General features: G+C 34.2%; 2 protein-coding genes across 2 annotated transcripts; both read left to right on the top strand.

Annotated features, from left to right (window-relative positions):
• Positions 1 to 5,335: 5,335 nt before the first annotated feature.
• On the top strand, positions 5,336 to 10,919 carry LOC136417350 (odorant receptor 65a-like). The gene is made up of 8 exons (XM_066403022.1): positions 5,336 to 5,428; positions 8,308 to 8,323; positions 9,519 to 9,689; positions 9,743 to 9,826; positions 9,877 to 10,041; positions 10,337 to 10,557; positions 10,608 to 10,772; positions 10,848 to 10,919. The coding sequence occupies exons 1-8, from the start codon at positions 5,336 to 5,338 to the stop codon at positions 10,905 to 10,907; spliced, it is 975 nt and encodes a 324-aa protein (XP_066259119.1). The 3' UTR covers positions 10,908 to 10,919.
• Positions 10,920 to 18,384: 7,465 nt separating this feature from the next.
• LOC136417351 (odorant receptor 67c-like) lies at positions 18,385 to 21,951 on the top strand. Its single transcript, XM_066403023.1, has 6 exons — positions 18,385 to 18,685; positions 18,736 to 18,900; positions 18,950 to 19,136; positions 21,397 to 21,601; positions 21,652 to 21,816; positions 21,892 to 21,951. Exons 1-6 carry the CDS (start codon positions 18,604 to 18,606, stop codon positions 21,949 to 21,951), a joined length of 864 nt encoding a protein of 287 aa, XP_066259120.1. The 5' UTR covers positions 18,385 to 18,603.
• Positions 21,952 to 22,350: the final 399 nt, after the last annotated feature.

Genomic DNA, 22,350 nt, shown 5'->3' on the forward strand with positions numbered 1-22,350 from the left:
GGCGGTGATATGCTACCAGATAATCAACCCTGAAATCAACTCCCAAGACAGGATTAAATATGCCATATTGTTGGTAGTTTGGTGCGTTTTGGTTTACTTGATGTGTTGCAATGGACAAATTATTCAAGAGGAGGTTGGTCGTTGCTTTATGTATTTTCGGTTGGTTTTCACAATTTATCTCAGTCTATTAAGGTGAGTCAGGCAATCTACAATAGCAGATGGTATAAACATGATGGTGTTGCAATTGAGCTGAAATCGAGCATAGTTTTCACGTCAGCTTGCAGTCAAAGACTCTTGGTGTTCAAGAGTCTGCTTTTTAGGAGTATTTATTTATTCCAGTTTATGAACGTAAGCAGTACTAGTACAGCAATGTAAGTACTAAGTAGTATTTTTATTAAATTTGAGAACATATTATCTTTGTAAGTCGTGAAGTTGGCTTACACATACCTTACAGTTCTACTTGCGCTTACTGGTGATAAATAAAATACATTCATGTGCATTAGTCGTTAAAATCGTATTGATGAGACACAAAAAATTATGTTTAAAAAATGCTTAATAAAAATGTAGAGAAAAAATACTTTCCCTACAAGTTGCAACTAATCCCACATTCTATGCACTTTTGCTAAGTTAAATATCTAGAATAATTCACATGACTCATTGGATTCAGTTCACGTAAAATATCATTTATAAAAATTACTGAGCAACGCCACATGCAGGCTGCCTCATTTACGTGTGCCCGCTATTCCAATCTGTGAAATTATAGGACTTACAAAATCGACTAAATGAAAAAAAGTGTTCATTTCCTTTGAGTTTTTTAATAGGTAGGCAATTCAAGGTTTTTATTCGTAAATTTGGGTCTTTACAAGCAGCCTTTTTAAAATATTTTGAATACTCGAAAGGCATTTAACAAAACAAAGAAACATGAAAATATTTAAAATTCCGATATAGCTCATTACAAGAATTATTTCTATACAAAGAGGTAAAAAGTTTACATCAAGTACGGTCAGAAACAAAAGTGGGAAAAGAAAAAATATATATTCATCATGAATAAAGTTAGACTTTCGTACATTACTCATATGAACAAAGGCAATGGAGAGCAAGATTGGCTCTAGAGATCCATTTTAATTCATTCAGGGACGAATTACGAATATTCTAAAATACGTCATGAAAGCAAAATATCCATGACTTTTGATTATTTCAAATAATTGCTCACAATTGCAAGTTGCATTACAAGTATTCCATTAATTATATCCGACTACAAAGACTCAAATATGTAATGATGTCAACTATGTCCCTCTTCAAATATTACCTGACCTAGAACTTCAATTATTTAGTCCATCATTTTCATTTGCCATGTTTGCATTTTGTCTGTAATTTTTCATGCAATGAAACTTTAAGTGAACCATGTCATCCCATCGATCACCATAATTTCCTGCATCACTTCAACCTTCAATCAGCTTCTCATCCTTATTTCAACAACTTTCACTACCTACTCCAAACGATTAATGTAAATTTAATTAGAATTTTGTTATCGTGGAAGATAAAACATACAAAATGAAATTATTCAAATGGCTGTTTTTATGGTCTATTGACAATTTCGGCCAAAAACTGAGCTTCATAATCGTTTACGGTTGGTTCTGCATCAGCATGTTATCCTCATTTCCCGTAGTGTCAGCTGCAGGACACCTGGTGACCACAAAATGATCAGAAACGTCCAGAATTCCATTTTTCCATGTTTCAGTTATGTCTAAGTTGGTGATGTTGGGATTCCAGTGGAGACTTCAACAGAAGTGCGTGACATTATTGGAGATACTGCAGCTTACATTTGCTTCTTGATTAGGCAGAGGGACATTCAGGAAATTATTGAAGGGATGAACGTGTTTGCCATGTATTGCAGTACAGAAAATATTCAGAAACATGACCATCAGATTACTAAATATATCAACTCTATTTGGAGATATTCGGGACTATTTATTATAGTTTCCTGGGGCTTTTTAAAAAGCTTTTGAACATATTTTGCGTTATATCACACTTGGGGTTATTTGCAATTAATGTTGACCGATGCTGAACGGAAAAAACTGCAGGAATCCAAATGTAAGAAGGCAAAATTCTTCTCTTAAAGAAATAAGTTTTTTTTTATGGCATCAGAATTTTACAAACACGATCCATGCGGAATGCCCATACAGAACAAACATACTGGGTAGCGCATATTAAACGGAACAGGCATTTTCAGATATTTGAATATTTATTTTCGAAAAATACTCAAACACATAAATTTTATATTCGAGGGGGACATATTATGAACGTATACTCACACCTTTCACATCAATCCTCTAGCCGGAATGAGTTAAACCCCTAAAGTCTTGAATGGAAAGTAGGATCGAGTAGTACCTTGTCTGAAAGGACTTTCGATTCTGGTTATAATGATCCCAATTTGACTAACTTTGATTCAGCAGATTTCGAAAAATTTGATCAAAAGATATATCGTCTGATATGAATTAATAATGTGAAATTAGTAACAACTGGGATAAAAATAATATAAAGCAGGTACTTTTGATTCCTTTTCTATTCTAATAAAAAAATTATATAAAGATACACAATAGAGATAATGCATCGTTTTCATGTTTTAAATATTTTGAACGGGGCAAGTTGACGTTTTGCTTGCTGTCTCACCCCAGACACAAGGGGGGCACAGTTGGTTGGCATTGCCGAGGTGAACTGCATCTCTTTTGTGTATATCTTATTTTTGTTCGAAGGACCACAGCTTATTTGGCGCTGAACCAATGCAGAGCAAACACACTTGATAACAAAACACTTATATTTATTTAACTAAATGTCCAACACTACTGCACAAGTGGCAAGAGTCATAACAAAGTGTAAAGTTAGGGTAAACTAGAGAACCACAAGCGACCACCGGTTATCAAGAACTTTTGACGATCGGGAGTTTTTTTTGGAACAAGGCAAATGTTATGTTTTAATTGAGAGCAGTATTGAGATCCTACTAAGGCTGTAGGAGTATAAAAAGAGAGTTGGAGAGGTGTTGAAGAGGCGTTGTGTGTTGTATGAGAGACTATATATGACTGTCTGAGACTGACTCAAAAACTTAATTTTCCCACCGAATGTGAACTTCATCTTATCCACATATATTTTTACCACCTCATAGTCATACCAATTAGTGTGAATTATTAGTGCAGGGGAATAAGGATTGCTTATCAATACGGTGCCATGAAGGTGTGAGAAAAATGATGGGTGAGAAGAGTTATGAGCGTGGGAAGAGTGTGGAATGTGTATGCATTTGGATAATATAAACACTGTCCTTAAGGGTGATTAAGAAGGGTTTACGTTAGCAAAGAAACAAATTTATTATTAGGTGAAGATGTTGGGTATTTTCCCAACATATTTTTACAAAAAAAAAGAAGAAAAGAAACCTGTTTGGCATACACTCACAAAGTAAACGCGTTTTAGACTACATGCATAATTCAGTTTATGTTTTGCAAATGAAAAATGGTTCATTCGATTGCAGAGAGAGCAGAAATCATTCAATCATTTTTTGAAAATCATCAGTGTGCCAACCGGACCGCCCAACTGTTCAATCAGAATCATGAAGATAATAAAGAGCAACGCGAGTATGTTTCGGAATTAGTACATAAATTTCGTCAGACCGGCTCTGTGGCTTATAAAAAAAGAAATGATGGAAATCCTCTTAGAAATGAAAAAATCGATGTCGCGGTTTTAGAACAGGTTCATCTGGATCCTATATTAAGTACTCGTCAATTGGATACTGTAACTGGAGTCAGTCGACGTACTATTCATAGAATATTAAAGTCCCATCATTTTCATCCATAAAAAATCCATTTATTGCAAGAATTGAACGAGGATCATTGTGGCCGCCGTATGCAATTTTGCGAACTTATAAATGAACGAGCAATTGAAAATAATAATCATGTATTTAATATTTGCTTTTCTGATGAACGTTCATTTTTTCTAAACGTACGGTGGATCGGCATAACTGTCGATATTGATCTGATGAAAATTCAAGATTTTTTCATGAGGAGCATACCCAGTATCCACGAAAATTAAATGTTTGGGCTAGCATCTTTGGCGTTCATCTTGTTTGTCCTTTTTTCTTACCTGGAAATTTCACTAGTGACTTAGAATTATTACAAGACAAGATCAATTGATCCGGCATTAACAGAATTATGTGAAATAATGAAAATTACATTGAGGACTAGTTGATATTTCAGTAGAATGGTGCCCCTCTCCATATTGTGGATATGCCTACTACAATATCTATAGTTCTTAACTAATCCTATACTTTTATCAAAAGCTGAAGAAAAATACTCGCTACAGGGTACCGCCTAGAGTTTCCCATGATCTAGTGAATTTCCCTGTTGAGTAACAGGATAGGGAGACTGTTAAAACCATTATAGTGTAAATTCTTGTTAATTTAATGTAGTTACGTATAGGGCAATTTAGAATTAAAACGTACAATTGTCGGGCACAGAATCCTCACGATACGTTTATGAGCGCCATTAGTTTCAGAGTCACTCTCGCTAAACACAGGGTTTTTTCACCCATTATCCTTGGATAATGGATGGGCTAAGTGGTGGAATTCCCTGCGGTTTCTCTAGTACTAAGGTGCAATCACGGTTACCGAAAGACTCAAAAAGCCAAATCGTGCTTCCTATGAGTTCCTTTTTAACGCGATAAGTAGTTATTGAATCAATAACTACCTATAGTGTAAGTACGCCTATGGTTGTTCCCCAATAGATTAAGTATTTAAGAACTCGCAACATGGGACAACTCTCTCTTGAAATCTTGCACTCCGTGACTTAGGACTTTGCTCTTGGTTCTTAACTACCGACTCATGTGTCCTCTTACTCGTTAAAAAAGTGCCTCCCGTAAATTAATCTGTGAAGTGGTTCCCGGAGGGTCGAACGGAAATCCCGGAGGAAGTAACTGATCCCGACTGGTTGGTCTTATGACAGATTCTTCGAAAATTCATGATCGACGCGCCATAAACAGTAAATTCGGGAAGTGTTAGCGCGACATCGGGCAACAAAGAAAAAACACAGGTTAGTTGTAGTTTACATAGCATAAGAACGCCCCCCCCCCCACACACACACACATTGCACAGTTAATTTTAAGTTGTAGAGTGTCCTAGAGAGAACTTTCTTTCTTGTAATTCGGTAAATTTCCAAAGTTTCCTAAGTTAAGCTGTAAAAATACCATTAAGGAATCTTTTAGAAAAATTTAGGGGGTACCTCTTGGCAAACAAAGATTATACACGATAAATTTTTCGTTTCATAAATAAATTCGTTATACAGTAAAAAAAATGGCTTACGATAATTCAAGAAGCAGCAAGCAGGCTTCCTTCGATTCGTTAAGAGGCGAGGGGGGTGATTCCCCAAGTACCATTGGGGAAAAGGTAAGTGTGGTCGGTAAGGCAGGGACAGGTTGGCCCGGACGACACCGGTGCCCCACCCGCCACGGTCAAATTTCACAATATACGCATTACGTATCCGAGAGTATTTAAATGAACGGTTTCCAGGTCGTTTGATTGCAAAGAGAGGCGCTATTGAGTGGCCCTCGCGATCGCCAGATTTTTAACCTTTGGGCTTTTTCTGTGGAGTTACTTAAAAATCATATTCTATGCAACTCAACTGAATTCTTCAGAACACTTTCGCCAAAAAATAATAAGTGAATGTCGTCAAATAAATCCTCAAATGCTCCAAAATGAGCAACAGTGATATGATCAAAATTTGTATACGCCACTTCGTCACTTCAAACACTTAATTAACTAATAAATACGTAGGTAAATGTTGGATGTATGCTTTTTAAAAATTACCTTGAATTAATAAATTAATAATCTATCACTTGTTCAATAATTCGGTACTTCAAATGAATTTCTTTTGGAGGAGGGTTTGATTCTCACAAGTGGTTGAATTTATCAGAATTCTTTAGAAAAATCAGTCATAAGTACTTGCTTTACGATATTTTTACCTCAATTGTTGCCAATTTCACATTATTAATTCATATCAGACCATACATCTTTTGATCAAATTTCTCAAAATCTGCTAAATCAAAGTTAGTCAAATTGGAGATCATAAAGAAAATAGAAAAACGTTTCAAACAAGGTACTACTCGATCCTACTTTCCATTTAAGATTTTAGGGGTTTAACTCATTCCGGCTAGGAGTTTGATGTGAAAGGAGCGAGTATACGTTCATGATGTGTCCCCCTCGAATATAAAGTTTACGTATCCGAGCATTTTTCGAAAATAAATTTTCAAATACCTGAAAATGCTTCTGTTTCGTTTTTGATGCGCCACGCTGTATCCGCATTCGACACCACTCTGCTTAAGTATTTTTGACTTACCTTTCTAATTGAAATACATTACTGCTGTCACATCTGCTGATTACTTTCTTTGGTTACAGTGACTATTATAGGTAAATACAGAAAAATACAATTTCGAGGCCCCAAAAAGTCGCAAGATTCCTAAAGGACATTATTAACCAGGTCGAATACTGCAGTTTTAAATTTGAGCACGCTTTTGATCAAAAGATCAATGTTTGATCAAGAGGAAGTTTACCTACATCATTAAATACGATCTGAAGATTTTAAGATGAGTGGACTTCATTTGACATTAACGGGACGAAAAATGTATTTTTCAGTTACGCCCAAAAAATTTTCAATATCTTCGCCATACTGATAGAGGTCTATGATGGAGTGACCTCCTTTACATCGGTCATCATAGCCTATTAAATTACGAGTCCAGCATCCAAACAAGAGAATAAACTAAGGTACACATTGCTTTCTATGGAATGGATGTTTCTTCTTCGATCTATTTACTTTTGTGAGCAGGAAATTTGTAAAGCGGCAAGTATGAAAAGTCTGCCTCTAATAGATGAATGAATTGGATCTATTTTGTAGTCTAACAAGATTTGGGATTCAATTTATAGGAGTGGCTGGTACCAAAACGTTCGTTTATCAGCTTATCAAAGTAATATAATTATTCCAATATTGAGGGCCCAAAAGGCATTGAATTTTAAGGTGAGGTTGCTAGGAACCCTTTTACTTATGGTTTTTGTCGCAGTGAGTACGAAAATTTAGTAAAAAAGTACAGTTTTGATGTGAAAATTTTTTCAGGTAATGAAGCGTGCATTTAAGGTGCCGCATAATGTTGCTGCCGATAAATACATCAAACTATTGAGAAATTTCTTTTTTTATAATATTAATGATATTTTCAGATATCTTTGTATGATTGATGAATTAATATACTGGCTACTCAGGTTACGTCAAGTTAGTTCATAGTATACAGGGTCTTTTTTAATGATTGCAAAAAATTTTAATCACAGATTCTACATCGAAAAATAATGCCAGTTTGCTATATAAATTATAATCCGACAATGCTTCGTTGAAGAAATACAGGGTGTTACAGATCATTTTATCCAAATGGTACCGTTAATAGACAGAAGAATTGTAGATATTGAGCTCCTACAAATCCATATTGGTTTGTCAATCATAAAACGCAATATCGGCAAAAAGTGAACGCCTGTGCTGGAATTATTCATGATAGGATTATAGGATCATATTATTTGGACGGCACATCGACTGGATCACGATATTTATTTTTTTTTACAAATAGAAGTAAATTCTTATTTGACTGCATTTTTTCCAATGCCGAAAATCCAACCATTCCTACAGATACATTGTGATTTCAACAGAACGGAGCTCTGCCATATTTCGCTCAACCACTAAGGGAGTATTTAAATTATGTATTTCTAAATCGATGAATTGGCCAAAAAGGTGATGTGGAATGGCCGGCAAGATCTCCTGATCTGTCATCTCTTGATTTCTTCTTATAGAGACATATAAAGAGCCAAGTCTATAAAGAGAAGCCAAATAATGTGGAGCACTTAAAAGATAAAGTTACAACAGTAATAAGAAGTATTATTTCGCAGGTCGTTCACATCGCAATTTACGAATTTGAAGCTAGACTAGCATAGTGTCAAAAAGTTAGTGGGGAGCATTTTGAATACTTACTGTAATAATGATTTTTGTTTTCAAAAGTTGTTTCTGTACATTTTATAGTGGTTTCGTAATAATTTTTTAATTAAAGAAATTAATTTTTTGAGTTTATATCAAAAATGTTATTTTCATTTACCATAGATTTTCTCGCAAACTAATGATCAAAATGAAAAAATAAAAACGTCGTTCGATAGAACAGTAAATTCTCTTTGACAAGAGGTAATGCACAGCCCCTATTCCCATTTAAAAAATTGTAAGGACTTGTTACCCCTCTTAGGGGGTTGAAAGCGATGGTAAGATATTTACATTAAAACAACCGTATTTTCAAAATAAAAATTGACGTGTCTCACGGTTTTTTCCAAAAGTAACAATTTCACATTTTATTGAGTTTAGATGGGACTTTACAATCTTAGTGTATATACTGTAACTTGTTTAAATATTTCCCTCAATTTTATCCATATACTTCCTTTTATTTTCATTAAAACACTGTTTTATATATGAATTTTAAAAATGAAATTTTATTAAAACTCTCACAGAATCACTAAAACTTACTACGGGTACCGTAAAATAAAGTTAAAAGATGTAAATTATTATTGAAATATTCTGTCAAACTGAATTAATAAAAGTGAGAAAATATCTGAAACACTTGTAATATGCCGTTGTGTTAAATCCATAATCATCGCTGCTTTTTTAGGTGATATACCTGACATCGCTAGATTTTAGTGCTAATTATCTCTAAATTAGTGTTGCCCTGTATAATCTCACTTTTACCCTTTTCCTTCGTAAACATTAGAGTATAAGCACATCCACGTTTCATTCAATTTATATGGCTGCAACACCCCAATAAAAGATCTTAGTCATAGCACGCCTATGTGTGTTAGCTCTCGGCTTTAGTACTTAAGAACTTTGTAAAACTAGAAAACTCTCTCTCTTGGTCGAATTAACGCGTTGGCATGTACTTTGTTAATCGAGTTTTTCATTTTGTTCACATGAATGAAGAGCATTATTTAACAGTGAAACAAATTACTTCGTAAGTTGCTCTTGAGTTTGTTGCTCCAAGATTCATTACACACTTTATTCATAATAGAATAAGCAAAGTTAATCGATAAGTGTAAGGCTTGATACACAGTACGTACGAACAGGTAATATTAATGACCCTTCATTACAGTTAGCATCTTTCATTCAGCCAAGAACTTTTGCGTAATACAGTTCTTATCTATAAAATGGCTCTAAAAAATAAAAATCATATTGGAAAATTTCACGTTCTCATACTGAAATGTTTGCTAATCTGGCCTTTAGACTCCCTAAGTTATATGCAAAATTTATTCGTGAAAACCGCTTTTATTTGCTACGCTATTATAACCAGTTCCCCTGTATTTTCAGGAGTGGTTTACCAGGTGCTTTTTACTAGCCCTTTCCAAATAATTTCCATTGCAAGATTTAAATTACAGTTTTACCTAGGTATTGATAATCTCAATATATTGTTAGAAATACTGGTGGGCTGTGGAGATTTAGTGGGCTACGCAATTGCTTACTACTGCTTCTTAAGTCACCAGCAAGATATCCAGAGTCTCATTGATGATTTTGACAAGTTTGTCCAATATAGTAACACCAAGGTTATCGAAGAAACTGAGGAGAAATCCACACGTTACACTAAATGTTAATAAATACACATGAAATTTTTAAATAACTAATAAAAGTGTTTGTTTCAGATATGCTCTATTGCGTTTTAGTGTCCCTGACTTCGACTTATGTCTGGGAGCTGCTTTCACTTGATAGCTGCATTGCTCAGAGAGGTAAATTTTTTGATATAAAGGTACTTAAGGCATTTTAAGCGTTTCTTAAGGATCCGATTATTATGTCAAACACGACCCTTGCGGAATGCCTGTGAGGAATTGGTATCCCTTCGATACCACCCATCCAGGAAGATTCTTGTTCCTTTATTTTATTGAAATCGTAATAGGCTACCACGTGTCTGTATTTTTTTCTTTGGCCACTATTATCATCATTGGTAAGCGTTCAAGGTTCCAATTAGGAAAATGTATTATTCAGATTTTTAGTATACTCCTTTAATCGTCGAGCTAATTTTACAAATTCATATTTTCAAGGTTTCTTAATGCACATTGCTTCTCAACTCCAATGTTGCGCCAGCAAATTTGAGTATATGTTTGACTCCCATGCAAAGTCCTTACTATCAGTGGAAATGGATTTTAACCATCTTAGTCAATACCATTCAAAAATCCTAGAGTGAGTTTCTTCAATAGGTAGAATTTAGCTTTATTAGGTACTACATCAAACAATTTACTAAAGCGTTGATCGTAGTTACGCCGAAAGGGTTTTTAAAGTCTTCAACATCCTAATTATCGTCTACATAAGCCTGACCTCATCCCTCATGGCGGTGATATGCTATCAGATAATCAACCCTGAAATCAACTCCCAAGACAGGATTAAATATGCCATATTGTTGTCATTTTGGTGCGTGTTAGTCTATTTGATATGTTACAATGGGCAAATTATTCAAGAGGAGGTTGGTCGTTGCTTTATGTATTTTCGGTTGGTTTTCACAATTTATCTCAGTCTGTTAAGGTGAGTCAGGCAATCTACAATAGCAGATGGTATAAACATGATGGTGTTGCAATTAAGCTGAAATCGAGCATAGTTTTCACGTTAGCTCGCAGTCAAAGGCCCTTGGTGTTTAAGAGTCCGCTTTTTGGGAGTATTTCTTTATTCCAGTTTATGAGCGTAAGTAGTACTTGTACAGCAATGTAAGTACTAAGTAGTATTTTTATTAAATTTGAGAACGAATTTCTTTTGTAGGTCGTGAAGTTGGCTTACACATACCTTACAGTTCTACTTGCGTTTACTGGTGATAAATAAAATACATTCATGTGCATTAGTCGTTAAAGTTGTGTTGATAAAACATAAAAAATAATGATGGTTTAGAAATAATCAATAAAAATTTAGAGAATAAATTGTTTCCCTGCAAATTTCAACTAATCCCACATTCTACGCACTTTTGCTAAGTTAAAAATCTGGAATTAATCACATGGCTCATTAAATTCAGTTCATGTAAAATATCGTTTATAAAAATTACTGAGCAACGCCACATGCAGGGCGCATCATTTAGGTACGTCCGCTATTGCGATCTCCGAAATTATGAGACTTACAAAATGGACTAAATGGCAAAAAAGTTTCAATTTTTTTGAAGTTTTTTAATAGAGAACAATTCAAGGATCATATTGAGAAATTTCTATCTTTATAAACAGCTTTTTTAAAGTTTGGCATTTAATAAAAAAAAAGAAACACAAATCCTTCCATGAAAATGTTCAAGATACTAATAGAGTTCATTATAAAAATTGTTTCCATAGAAGGGAACAAAAAAAGTACGTCAAGTAAGGTCAGGAGCAAAAATGGAGGGGAGAAGGAAAAAATGCTTCATTACGAATAAAGTAGGACTTCCATAATATATTATTCATGTGAACAAAGGCAAAGGATTGGGTCTAAAGATTCATTCTCATTCATTCAGGGACAGATTATCAATATTCTAAAATATGCTTCGAAACAAAATGTGTATGATATTTAATTTTTTCAAATAATTGCCCATAATTGAAAATTACTCTGCATGCAATTATATTCAACTACAAAGACCCAAATACGTAATGATGTCAATCATGCTTCCCTTTAAATACTACCTAAAACTGACCTTCAATTATTATGAAATTTTAAGTGAACCATATCATCATATCAGTCACCATAATCCTCTGCATGACTTCAACCTTCAATCAGCTTTTCATTCCTATTTCATCTTTCACTACCTACTCTAAATAACTTATGTAAATTTAAAATTTTGTTATCGTGGAAGATAAAACATACAAAATGAAATTATTTAAATGGCCGTTTTTATGACCACACCGGTTAAGAAAAAAATATGGGAGGTACAAAAAATCAAAATAGTGGTGTATATGTTAGAAAAGACCGAAAAACTAAGTAACAGACTTGTGACCATTGCAGTGGAATTTTACAGTTCTTACTGCAGCATAAAGTAGGGAACAAACTAAGCCGCGGTGCTTTTAACGAAGCTGCAACCAAATTCGACGTTACTCGATTAAGTGTGTCTCGTATTTGGCAAAGAGCTAAAGAGCAATATGATAAAGGATCTTTTTATGCAGATATTTCATCTAAAAAAAAATAATAAAAATGTGGTCCAAAACGTAAAAATTACTCGGAAAATTTGAACAAGATCCAGGATATACTGTTCAATAGTCGCAGTACAATCTGTAGTTTATCTTTTTTATCAGACATTCCAAGATCAACTCTGTTTTTCCCGTATGGTTGTAAACGAGATGATATTAATTGTTCAATCAATTCACAATGTTGGTAAACACTATTTATTAATTATTACTTATTATAACGTTAGATCTAACATATGATATGTTCGAATCACTATAATGTAAGCACTTATAGCATTAGTGAGTGTAAATAAGATGTTGTGAGTGTCCGATCGTGATGTGTACCGTCCGAAAGTTCTTGGAGAAGAGAACGAAAAAACGACTTGTCCCATCCCTTCGACCCTGTCAATGAAGGATCGGGAGGGAGGTTTATTGGATTCGACACTGGAAATTTTGGTCGTAAATCAAAAAAGCGGAACTCTTGTAATTAGACGCACATCTGTCCTCAATTCACCTTCGTAACAATAGCGTGAATAGGACAACAATCGGTATCTTCAAAGAAACTATATGACGGTACGAAACTGGGCGTGATATACTGTCTTGAACATCTTACGCTATAGTGGGAATATCAACCCCTATCAATGAACATTGCCGAAATAGAGATCACTGGACTGCAACCAAATTAAAGCATGTAACAACTCTTTTTCCCATATTTAAAGAAGGCACAGAGTTGAAGCGAATAACATCAACAGTGAAACCATTGCTAACAGAACAAAACAAATTAGCTCGAATGAAATTTTTCTTATCGAAGTTGAAGCCAAGAGGATTTTTTGAAGACATGTATGACTATGTACATATTGATGAAAAATGGTTTTACCTGACTGAAAGTAAACGATCTTATTATGTCTTGCTTGATGAGCAAGAACCTGAGAGATCTTGTAAAAGTAAGCGTTTTATTACTAAAGTTATGTTCATGGTTGCAGTGGCCAAACCGCGTTTCAATTATGCTAGAAAACAGTACTTTCACGGAAAGGTCGGAATTTGGTCTCTTGTTTATTAAGACCCGGCTCAACCAAACAGCAAAAACCGAAAAAAAGAATCGTTAATAAACAAACATATTGAATCTATCAATGCCGTTGAATGTAAAAAAATAATTGTTGAAAATATTTTGCCAGCTATTAAATCTAAGTTTCCAATGGCACATAAACTAAAACCCATATAGTATATTCAATAAGACAACGCCAACCACATGTACGTGATAATGATGAAGTTCTACTGGCTGAAGGATCAAAAGATGGATAGAACATTCAATTCCAATCACAGCCATCAAATAATCCAGACTTAAATGTTTTGGATCTTGGTTTCTTCAATTCGATTCAATCGCTCCAACATCAAGGATCCCCAAAAACTATCGACGAATTAATCGAATGTGTGCAAAATGCTTTCAATGCGTTAAGTAGAGACGAATCAGGTAATGTTTTCTTAACTCTTCAAAAGTGTATGGAGTCTATGTTGATGGCTAGGGGGGACAATAATGACAAAATTCAACACATGAACAAAGGAAAACTTCGCCGTGAAGGATGCTTACCAGTGTCAATAATGTGTAATGAAAGGGCTCTTGCCATAGCCCGAAATTTCGAATAACCTAACAAGTAGATCTATTTTATGTAAATTATATATTTGTAAAAAAAATGAATTAATTTGTTTTGTATACCATAATTTGGGACAAAATTAAAACAGAAATGTATACCATAATATGGGGTAGAGGGAGTAATAAATAACTGCTTTTGTTATTAATAGTATGTTTTTTTTCTAATAAATGGAAAGTAAGATCCTTTTTAGTAAAAATAAAAATAACATTTCCAAATACTCATGTGCGCAATTATATACATATATTTACAGAAGGGTTAAAGCGATCTGACCAACGGATCCCTCATTTATTTTTTCATTTCTATCGTTAATTTGCGAAAAAAATTAATTATAACGTTTTAAGAATGTCCGTGTCTAAAACCCGCACGTTTATCTTTTCATTTTCTGTTTCCTTTAACAAGTTATTTAAAAAATAAATTGTTTATTAGGGTTTGGAATATTGAGAAAAAATTTTAAAATATTTTGTGAGAAAAACAACGAGACTTTGTAAGTCAAAATTAAATGTTACTGTATTGTAAATCTTTACGTTAACAAATTGTGAATTGTTTTATCTATAAACACAAGTTTATTATTTTATTAGTTATGGCTAAGTTGAGTGAACGAAAAAGTATTGGAATTTTAATAATGATCGAGTATGGTGATAGAACAAGAACGCAACAATAAGGGTGCACTTTATTTAACAAAAACCATCCGGAAAGAAATCCTATCCGTCAATCTACTGTTACTAGAATTAAACAGAAATACCGTGAATTTGGTCACGTTAGAGACTTATCAAGAACAGCAAGTTCTGAAATAAATTAAGATACTCCTTTAAATATTTTGTTGAACTATCACGAAAATCTGCACAAGGCCAATCGAGCTGTGCCTGCTGATCAGAATGTTTGTCAAGCGACAGTATTAAAAACTACGAAACAACACAAATTGCACTCATACAAACTCACTTTATTACAATAATTGAACAAAGATGATTCCGATCAACGTTCATAATTTTGTGAAACCATGATGAATATGTTACAAATTAATCAGTTGCTATTAAACAACATACTATTTACAGATGAAGCATCGTTTTATCCAAACGGTACCATTAATAGACAGAATTGTAGCTATTGAGCCCCTAAAAATCCACATTGGTTTATCGATCATAAAACGCAATATCGGCAAAAAGTGAATGTCTGGGTTGGAATTATTCATGATAGGATTATAGGACCATATTATTTGGACGGCACATCGACTGGATCATGATATTTATTTTTTTACAAATAGAAGTAAATTCTTATTTTACTGCGTTCTTTCCAATGCCAAAAATCCAAACATTCCTACAGATACATTGTGGTTTCAACAGAACGGAGCTCTGCCACAGTTCGCACAGCCATTAAGGGAGTATTTAAATTATATATTTCTGAATCGATGGATTGGGCGAAGAGGGGATGTGGAGTGGCCGGCAAGATCTCCTGATCTGTCACCTCTTGATTTCTTCTTATGAAGACATGTAAAGAGCCAAGTCTATAAAGAGGAGCCAAATAATGTAGAGCACTTAAAAGATAAAGTTACAACAGTAATAAGAAGTATTATTCCGCGGGTTGTTCACATCGCAATTTAGGAATTTGAAGCCAGACTAGCATAGTGTCAAAAAGTTAGTGGGGAGCACTTCGTATACTTACTGTAATAATGATTTTTGTTACCAAAAGTTGTTTCAGTACATTTTATAGTGGTTTCATAATCATTTTTTAATTAAAGAAATTTGTTTTTTGGATTTATATCAAAAATATTATTGTCATTAAACACCGGTTTTCCCGCAAACTAATGATCAAAATGAAAAAATAAAAACGTCGTTAGATAAAACATTAAATTCTCTTTGATAAGAGGTGTTGCACAGCCCCTACTCCCATTTAAAACATTGTAAGGAGTTGTTACCCTTCATAAGGGGTTGAAAGGGATGGTAAGATATTTATAAAACGGATTAAATTCAAACATTTACATTAAAAAAACAGCGTTTTCAAAATAAAAATTGACGTGCTTCACTATTTTTTTCCAAAAGTAGCTGTTTTACATTTTATAGAGTATATGTAGGATTTTATAATCTTAGTGAATACAGGGTGTACCAGCTAAACATAATTATTAGAAATTTATGGACAACCATCAAATATAAAAATCTGAAAATATTCACATAAATCTTTATTGACCTGATCTACCTCTGGAATACATTTTCAACTTTGTGATACTTCCGGTTATACCGGAAGTAGCTACCAACTTCGTTATTTTAAATGAAACATCCCATGTTTTTGCAATTTTCGGATTTATCGTCAAATTTTAAGGTCACTTTATGTAAGGTGTCTTATCTTTAAAATTTACAGTTTTTGAGTTATTTCTGAAAATTTGAAAATTTTCGGAGCTGGAAGGTCCCGTAGAAATCAATGTTGTGCGCTAACTGTTATGAATTTTACAATCGGTCTTCTGGGATTCCAAGAGGACTTCACAAACTGCGTTTTGACGTATTTACAGTTCAAAAATTGCCCCCCAGAGCCCCTGAAATGGGCCTCCGAAATAGCATGACTTCAAACTTCATTAACTTGCTTATTTAAAAAGGAATGCCTCAATTTTTTCCACTGAATCGGGTTCATAATTCAAAAATCTACAACTTTTGTTAAGATTACCCTATCATTAAACTCAGGCATTTCCGAGTTTTCGAAAATGTACCCCTTTTTGGCCCCTAGATGTTTTGATAGGTGCACCGATAACGTCAGCATAAACAAATAATTAAGTTACCAACCGGAAGTGTCACAAAATTGAAAAAATTTTCCTGAGGTAGATCAAGTCGATAAAGATTTATGTGAATTTTTCAGATTTTTATATTTGATGGTTGTCCAGATACTTCTAATGATTATGTTTAGCTGGGACACCCTGTGTTATTCCCGTATGGTTGTAAACGAGATGATATTAATTGTTCAATTAATTCACAATGTTTGTTAACACTATTTATTAATTAATAACAATAAATCTAAAATACGATATGTTCGAATAACTATAATGTAATATATCTAGAGCATTAGTGAGTGTAATTTAAGGTGTTGTGAGTGACCGATCGCGATGTGTACCGTCCGAATGTTCGTGGAGAAGAGCCGAGACTTGTCTCATCTTTTTTAACCCCGTCGATGAGAAGTTCGGAAGGGAGGTTTATTGGACTCGACATTGGAAATTTCGGTTGTAAATCAAATAAGGCGAACATCTTGTAATTAGACGCACATCTGGCCTCAGTCCATCTTCGCAACAATCGCGTGAATAAGACAACAATAGGTGCCTTCAAAAACTGTATGACGGCATGAAACTGGACGTGCTATTCATGGTCTTGAACATTCTACGATATCGTGGGAATCTCAATCGCTATCAATAAAACCTTGCCGAAACAGAGCTCACTGGATCGTAAACTAATTTAAAGCATATAACACCCTGTATACTTTGTCTTGTTTACATATTTTCCTCAATTTTGTTCATATATTTCCTTTCATTTTCATTAAAACATTGATGTTTTATATGTGAAATTCAAAAATGAAATTTTATTAAAATTCTCACAGAATCACTAAAACTTACTACGGGTACCGTCAAATAAAGTTAAAAGGTGTAAGCTATTATCGAAATATTCCATCACACTGAAGTAATAAAGGTGAGAAGACATCTGAGACACTTGTAATATACCGTAATGTTAAGTCCATAATCATCGCTGCTTTTGAGGTGACATAACTGACAACGCTAGATTTTAGTATTAATTATCCATAAATTAGTGTTGCCCTGTATAATCTCACTTCCATCCTTTTTCTTGGTAAACATTAGAGTATAAGCACATCCACGTTTCATTCAATTTATATGGCTGCAACACCCCAATAAAAGATCTTAGTCATAGCACGCCTATGTGTGTTAGCTCTCGGCTTTAGTACTTAAGAACTTTGTAAAACTAGAAAACTCTCTCTCTTGGTCGAATTAACGCGTTGGCATGTACTTTGTTAATCGAGTTTTTCATTTTGTTCACATGAATGAAGAGCATTATTTAACAGTGAAACAAATTACTTCGTAAGTTGCTCTTGAGTTTGTTGCTCCAAGATTCATTACACACTTTATTCATAATAGAATAAGCAAAGTTAATCGATAAGTGTAAGGCTTGATACACAGTACGTACGAACAGGTAATATTAATGACCCTTCATTACAGTTAGCATCTTTCATTCAGCCAAGAACTTTTGCGTAATACAGTTCTTAACCATAAAATGACCCTAAGAAATCAAAATCACATTGGAAAATTTCACGTTTTCATATTGAAATGCTTGCTAATCTGGCCTTTAGACTCCTTAAGTCATATACAAAACTTATACCTGAAAACCGCTTTTATTTGCTACGCTATTATAACTAGTACCCCTATATTTTCAGGAGCGTTTTATCAGGTGCTTTATATCTGCCCTTATCAAACAATTTCCATTACATGGTTTAAATTACAGTTTTACCTAGGTATTGATAGTCTCAATATATTGTTGGAAATTCTGGTGGGCTGTGGAGATTTAGTGGGCTACGCAATTGCTTACTACTGCTTCTTGAGCCACCAGCAAGATATCCAGAGTCTCATTGATGATTTTGACAAGTTTGTCCAATATAGTAACACCAAGGTTATCGAAGAAACTGAGGAGAAATCCGCACGTTACACTAAATGTTATTAAAATACATATGACATTTTTAAATGACTAATTAATAAAATTGTTTATTTCAGCTATGCTCTATTGCGTTTTAGGGTCCCTGACTTCGACTTATGTCTGGGAGCTGCTTTCACTTGACAGCTGCATTGCTCAGAGAGGTAAATTTCTTGATATCTAGGTACCTAAGGGATTTTAAGTGTTTCTTAAGGGTCCGATTATTATGTCAAACACGACCCTTGCGGAATGCCTGTGAGGAATTGGTATCCCTTCGATACCACCCATCCAGGAAGATTCTTGTTCCTTTATTTTATTGAAATCATATTGGGTTATCACGTGTCTGTGTTTTTTTCTTTGGCCATTATTATCATCATTGGTAAGCGTTCAAGGTTCCAATTAGGAAAATGTATTATTCAGATTTTTAGTATACTCCTTTAATCGTCGAGCTAATTTTACAAATTCATATTTTCAAGGTTTCTTAATGCACATTGCTTCTCAACTCCAATGTTGCGCCAGCAAATTTGAGTGTATGTTTGACTCCTATACAAAGTCCTTACTATCAGTGGAAATGGACTTTAACCATCTTAGTCAATACTATTCAAAAATCCTAGAGTGAGTTTCTTTAGTAGGTAAGGCTTTAGGTTTGAAAGGTACTGCAGTTGCTACAAAAAGTATTCGTACACCAAGTGTTTTATCAGTAGAATTAATATAACAAATCTTAATGATAAAGTTAATTTGATTGGATACTTTATTAAGGTTACCACAACATTTTCTTACTGCAATATTAAAATATGGGACAGGAAAAACAATAGGTATTTCAGCATTACATAAAAATTTATTGGAAAGACAAAATCCGAAACCAAAAAAATATTCGTACATCTACTACTATAAGAAAAGCATAATAAATTAACAAATAAGAATATACTTTGTTGAGTACCCTTTGGAATCGATAATACTCTGCATTCGTCGTGGCATTGAAGAAACCAAATTTTCAGTAACTTCCTGAGGAATTAAGTACCATTGCTGCGAAAGAACTCTTCGCAAGGCTTCGTTGCTTGTTATATCATGCTTCTTAATTTGTTTTTCTAAGTACGACCACAAGTGTTCAATAGGATTGAGGTCTGAGAACTGCAGAGACATTTTTAATATGTAAGGGACGTTATACAGTAGCCATTATTGAACATATATTGAATAAGTTCAGAAAAGTGCTTGGGGTAGTTGCCTTGTTGGAACCAATAAACGTTATGAATTCTCAATTTAATGGCTATCTGCTTCAGATTTTCACTTAAAATATCTCGATACATAAACCTGTCCATGATTCCATCAATAAAATGAAGGTTTCCAACACCCCCTAGAGATATACAACCCCAAACCGTTTGGCTTCCGTCATCATGTTTCACAGTGGGTTTTAAATGCCGTTTTTTAGAGCTTCTCCTGGTTTTCTCCACACGTACAGATGTCCATCTGATCCAAAAATATTAAATTTTAATTTATCGGAGAAGATTACTCTACATCAGAACTCCATCGACTTATTCAGGCGCTCTTTTGCAAATTGAACTCTCTTGCGATTGGTTTTATTAATCCAAGGTTTTTTCTGGCTACTCTGCCATGGAATCCAGCTTCTTTTGGAAGATTTGTAATAGTTTGTGCAGATACTCTGGAGTCAGTAGCCATTTCAAGATCTGATGCGAGTTTAGCAGCACTAATTGAAGGATTTTCTTTTACTTTACGGATAATAAAATTGTGATGCCGATTCTTTATCTTTCTTGGTCGTCCTGTACGGACAGTTGATAGGACGTTTCCCGTATACGTAAATTTGTTTATGACGTACTGAACGGTGCTATGAGTTTTTTCTTCTACACTTTTCGCAATTTGGCGTAACGATTTTCCTTCTTTATGAAGGTCAACAATTAGATTACGCATATCAAGACTTAATTCGGACACTTTTCGAGGCATATTTTTAGTTGGTACTAGAGTTAAATTATTTAACATGTAGAACTCACTAGCAACAGACTTGTTCAGGACTGATCTTAAGGTTGTACATAGTGATTAGATAAGCACTTTAGCATAAAGCGAATTAGTACTGCTGTTTGCATTGCAACCTAGTAGCTTTATTTTAGTTTATCGTATTTTATCATGCACCCAGAGGCGACGCCTATGAACGTTAACAAATTGACACCATTCCAGAATGCCCAGATGTGGGGAATCCTTTGTCCTAAGAATGATGGTTCCTCGAAAGGGACAACTTTCTCTCCAGTAGCTTTGTTTTGCCATAGCACCACGTTTCTAACGGCTGCAATTAAGAGCACCCTCTTTGTCCACAAGGTTTCTACTGGAGTACGCCTATGGGTGCCGATTCCTGAATGTAGTATTTAAGGTTCCAAAGGGTAGTTTTTCGCGCTCTCTACGATTCGACTACACCGTGACTATCCCTTAATCACCATATTTATTGTTTGAAAGAGTACCCAAATATATCATCCTGAAGTGCAAGGAGAAACGTTTTTTTCTACAGTCCGTCAATCCAATAGGCAAGGTTTCTCTAAAGTAAAAGCAAGACTATTAATGCAGAAATCCAATACTTCAAGCAAGTAAAAAATGGCAAAAATTTATTATTTATTTTGTGTACGAACACTTTTTTGACGAGTGTTTTTGATGTTCATTCAAAAAAATATTATAACTAAACTCAGTGAATTTAAAATATGGTATTGATATGAAATATTACTGTAACAATAGTTAGAACGGATAATTTTATAAAATACATTTTCAAATACTTATTTCAAGGCAAATAAAATATTTACTATTTATTAGTCAAGTGTACAATAATTTTTGTAGCTGTTGTACAACAAAAAATTTATTAAAGAGTTGATCGTAGTTACGCCGAAAGGGTTTTTAAAGTCTTCAACATCCTCATTATCGTCTACATAAGCCTGACCTCATCCCTTATGGCGGTGATATGCTACCAGATAATCAACCCTGAGATGAACTCCCAAAACAGGATTAAATATGCCATACTGTTGGTAGTTTGGTGCGTTTTGGTCTACTTGATGTGTTGCAATGGGCAAATTATTCAAGAAGAGGTCGGTCGTTGCTTTGTGTATTTTCGGTTGGTTTTCACAGTTTGCCTCAGTCTATGAAGGTGGGTCAGGCAATCTATAATAGCAGATGGTATAAACATGATGGTGTTGCAATTAAGCTGAAATCGAACATAGTTTTCACGTTAGCCCGCAGTCAAAGGCCCTTGGAGTTCAGGAGTCCGCTTTTTGGGAGTGTTTCGTTATTTCAGTTTATGAGCGTAAGTAGTATCAATACACCAATTTAAGCATTAAATAGTATTTTAATTAAATTTGAGAACAAATTTCCTTTGCAGGTCGTGAAGTTGGCTTACACATACCTTACAGTTCTACTTGCGTTTACTGGTGATAAATAAAATACATTCATGTGCATTAGCCGTTAAAATCGTGTTGATAAGACACAAAAAATTATGTTTAAAAAATGTTCAATAAAAATTTGGAAAAAAAATGGTTTCCCTGCAAGTTCCAACTAACCCCACATTCTCCGTACTTATGCTGCGTTAAAAATCTGGAATTAATCACATGGCTCATTAAATTCAGTTCATGTAAAATATCGTTTATAAAAATTACTGAGCAACGCCACATGCAGGGCGCATCATTTAGGTACGTCCGCTATTGCAATCTCCGAAATTATGAGACTTACAAAATGGACTAAATGGCAAAAAAGTTTCCATTTTTTTAAAATTTTTTAATAGAGAACAATTCAAGGCTCATATTGGGAAATTTCTATCTTCACAAATAGCCTTTTTGAAGTT

This window comes from Euwallacea similis, chromosome 28, assembly GCF_039881205.1.
Source record: "Euwallacea similis isolate ESF13 chromosome 28, ESF131.1, whole genome shotgun sequence".
Taxonomy (NCBI): domain Eukaryota; kingdom Metazoa; phylum Arthropoda; class Insecta; order Coleoptera; family Curculionidae; genus Euwallacea; species Euwallacea similis.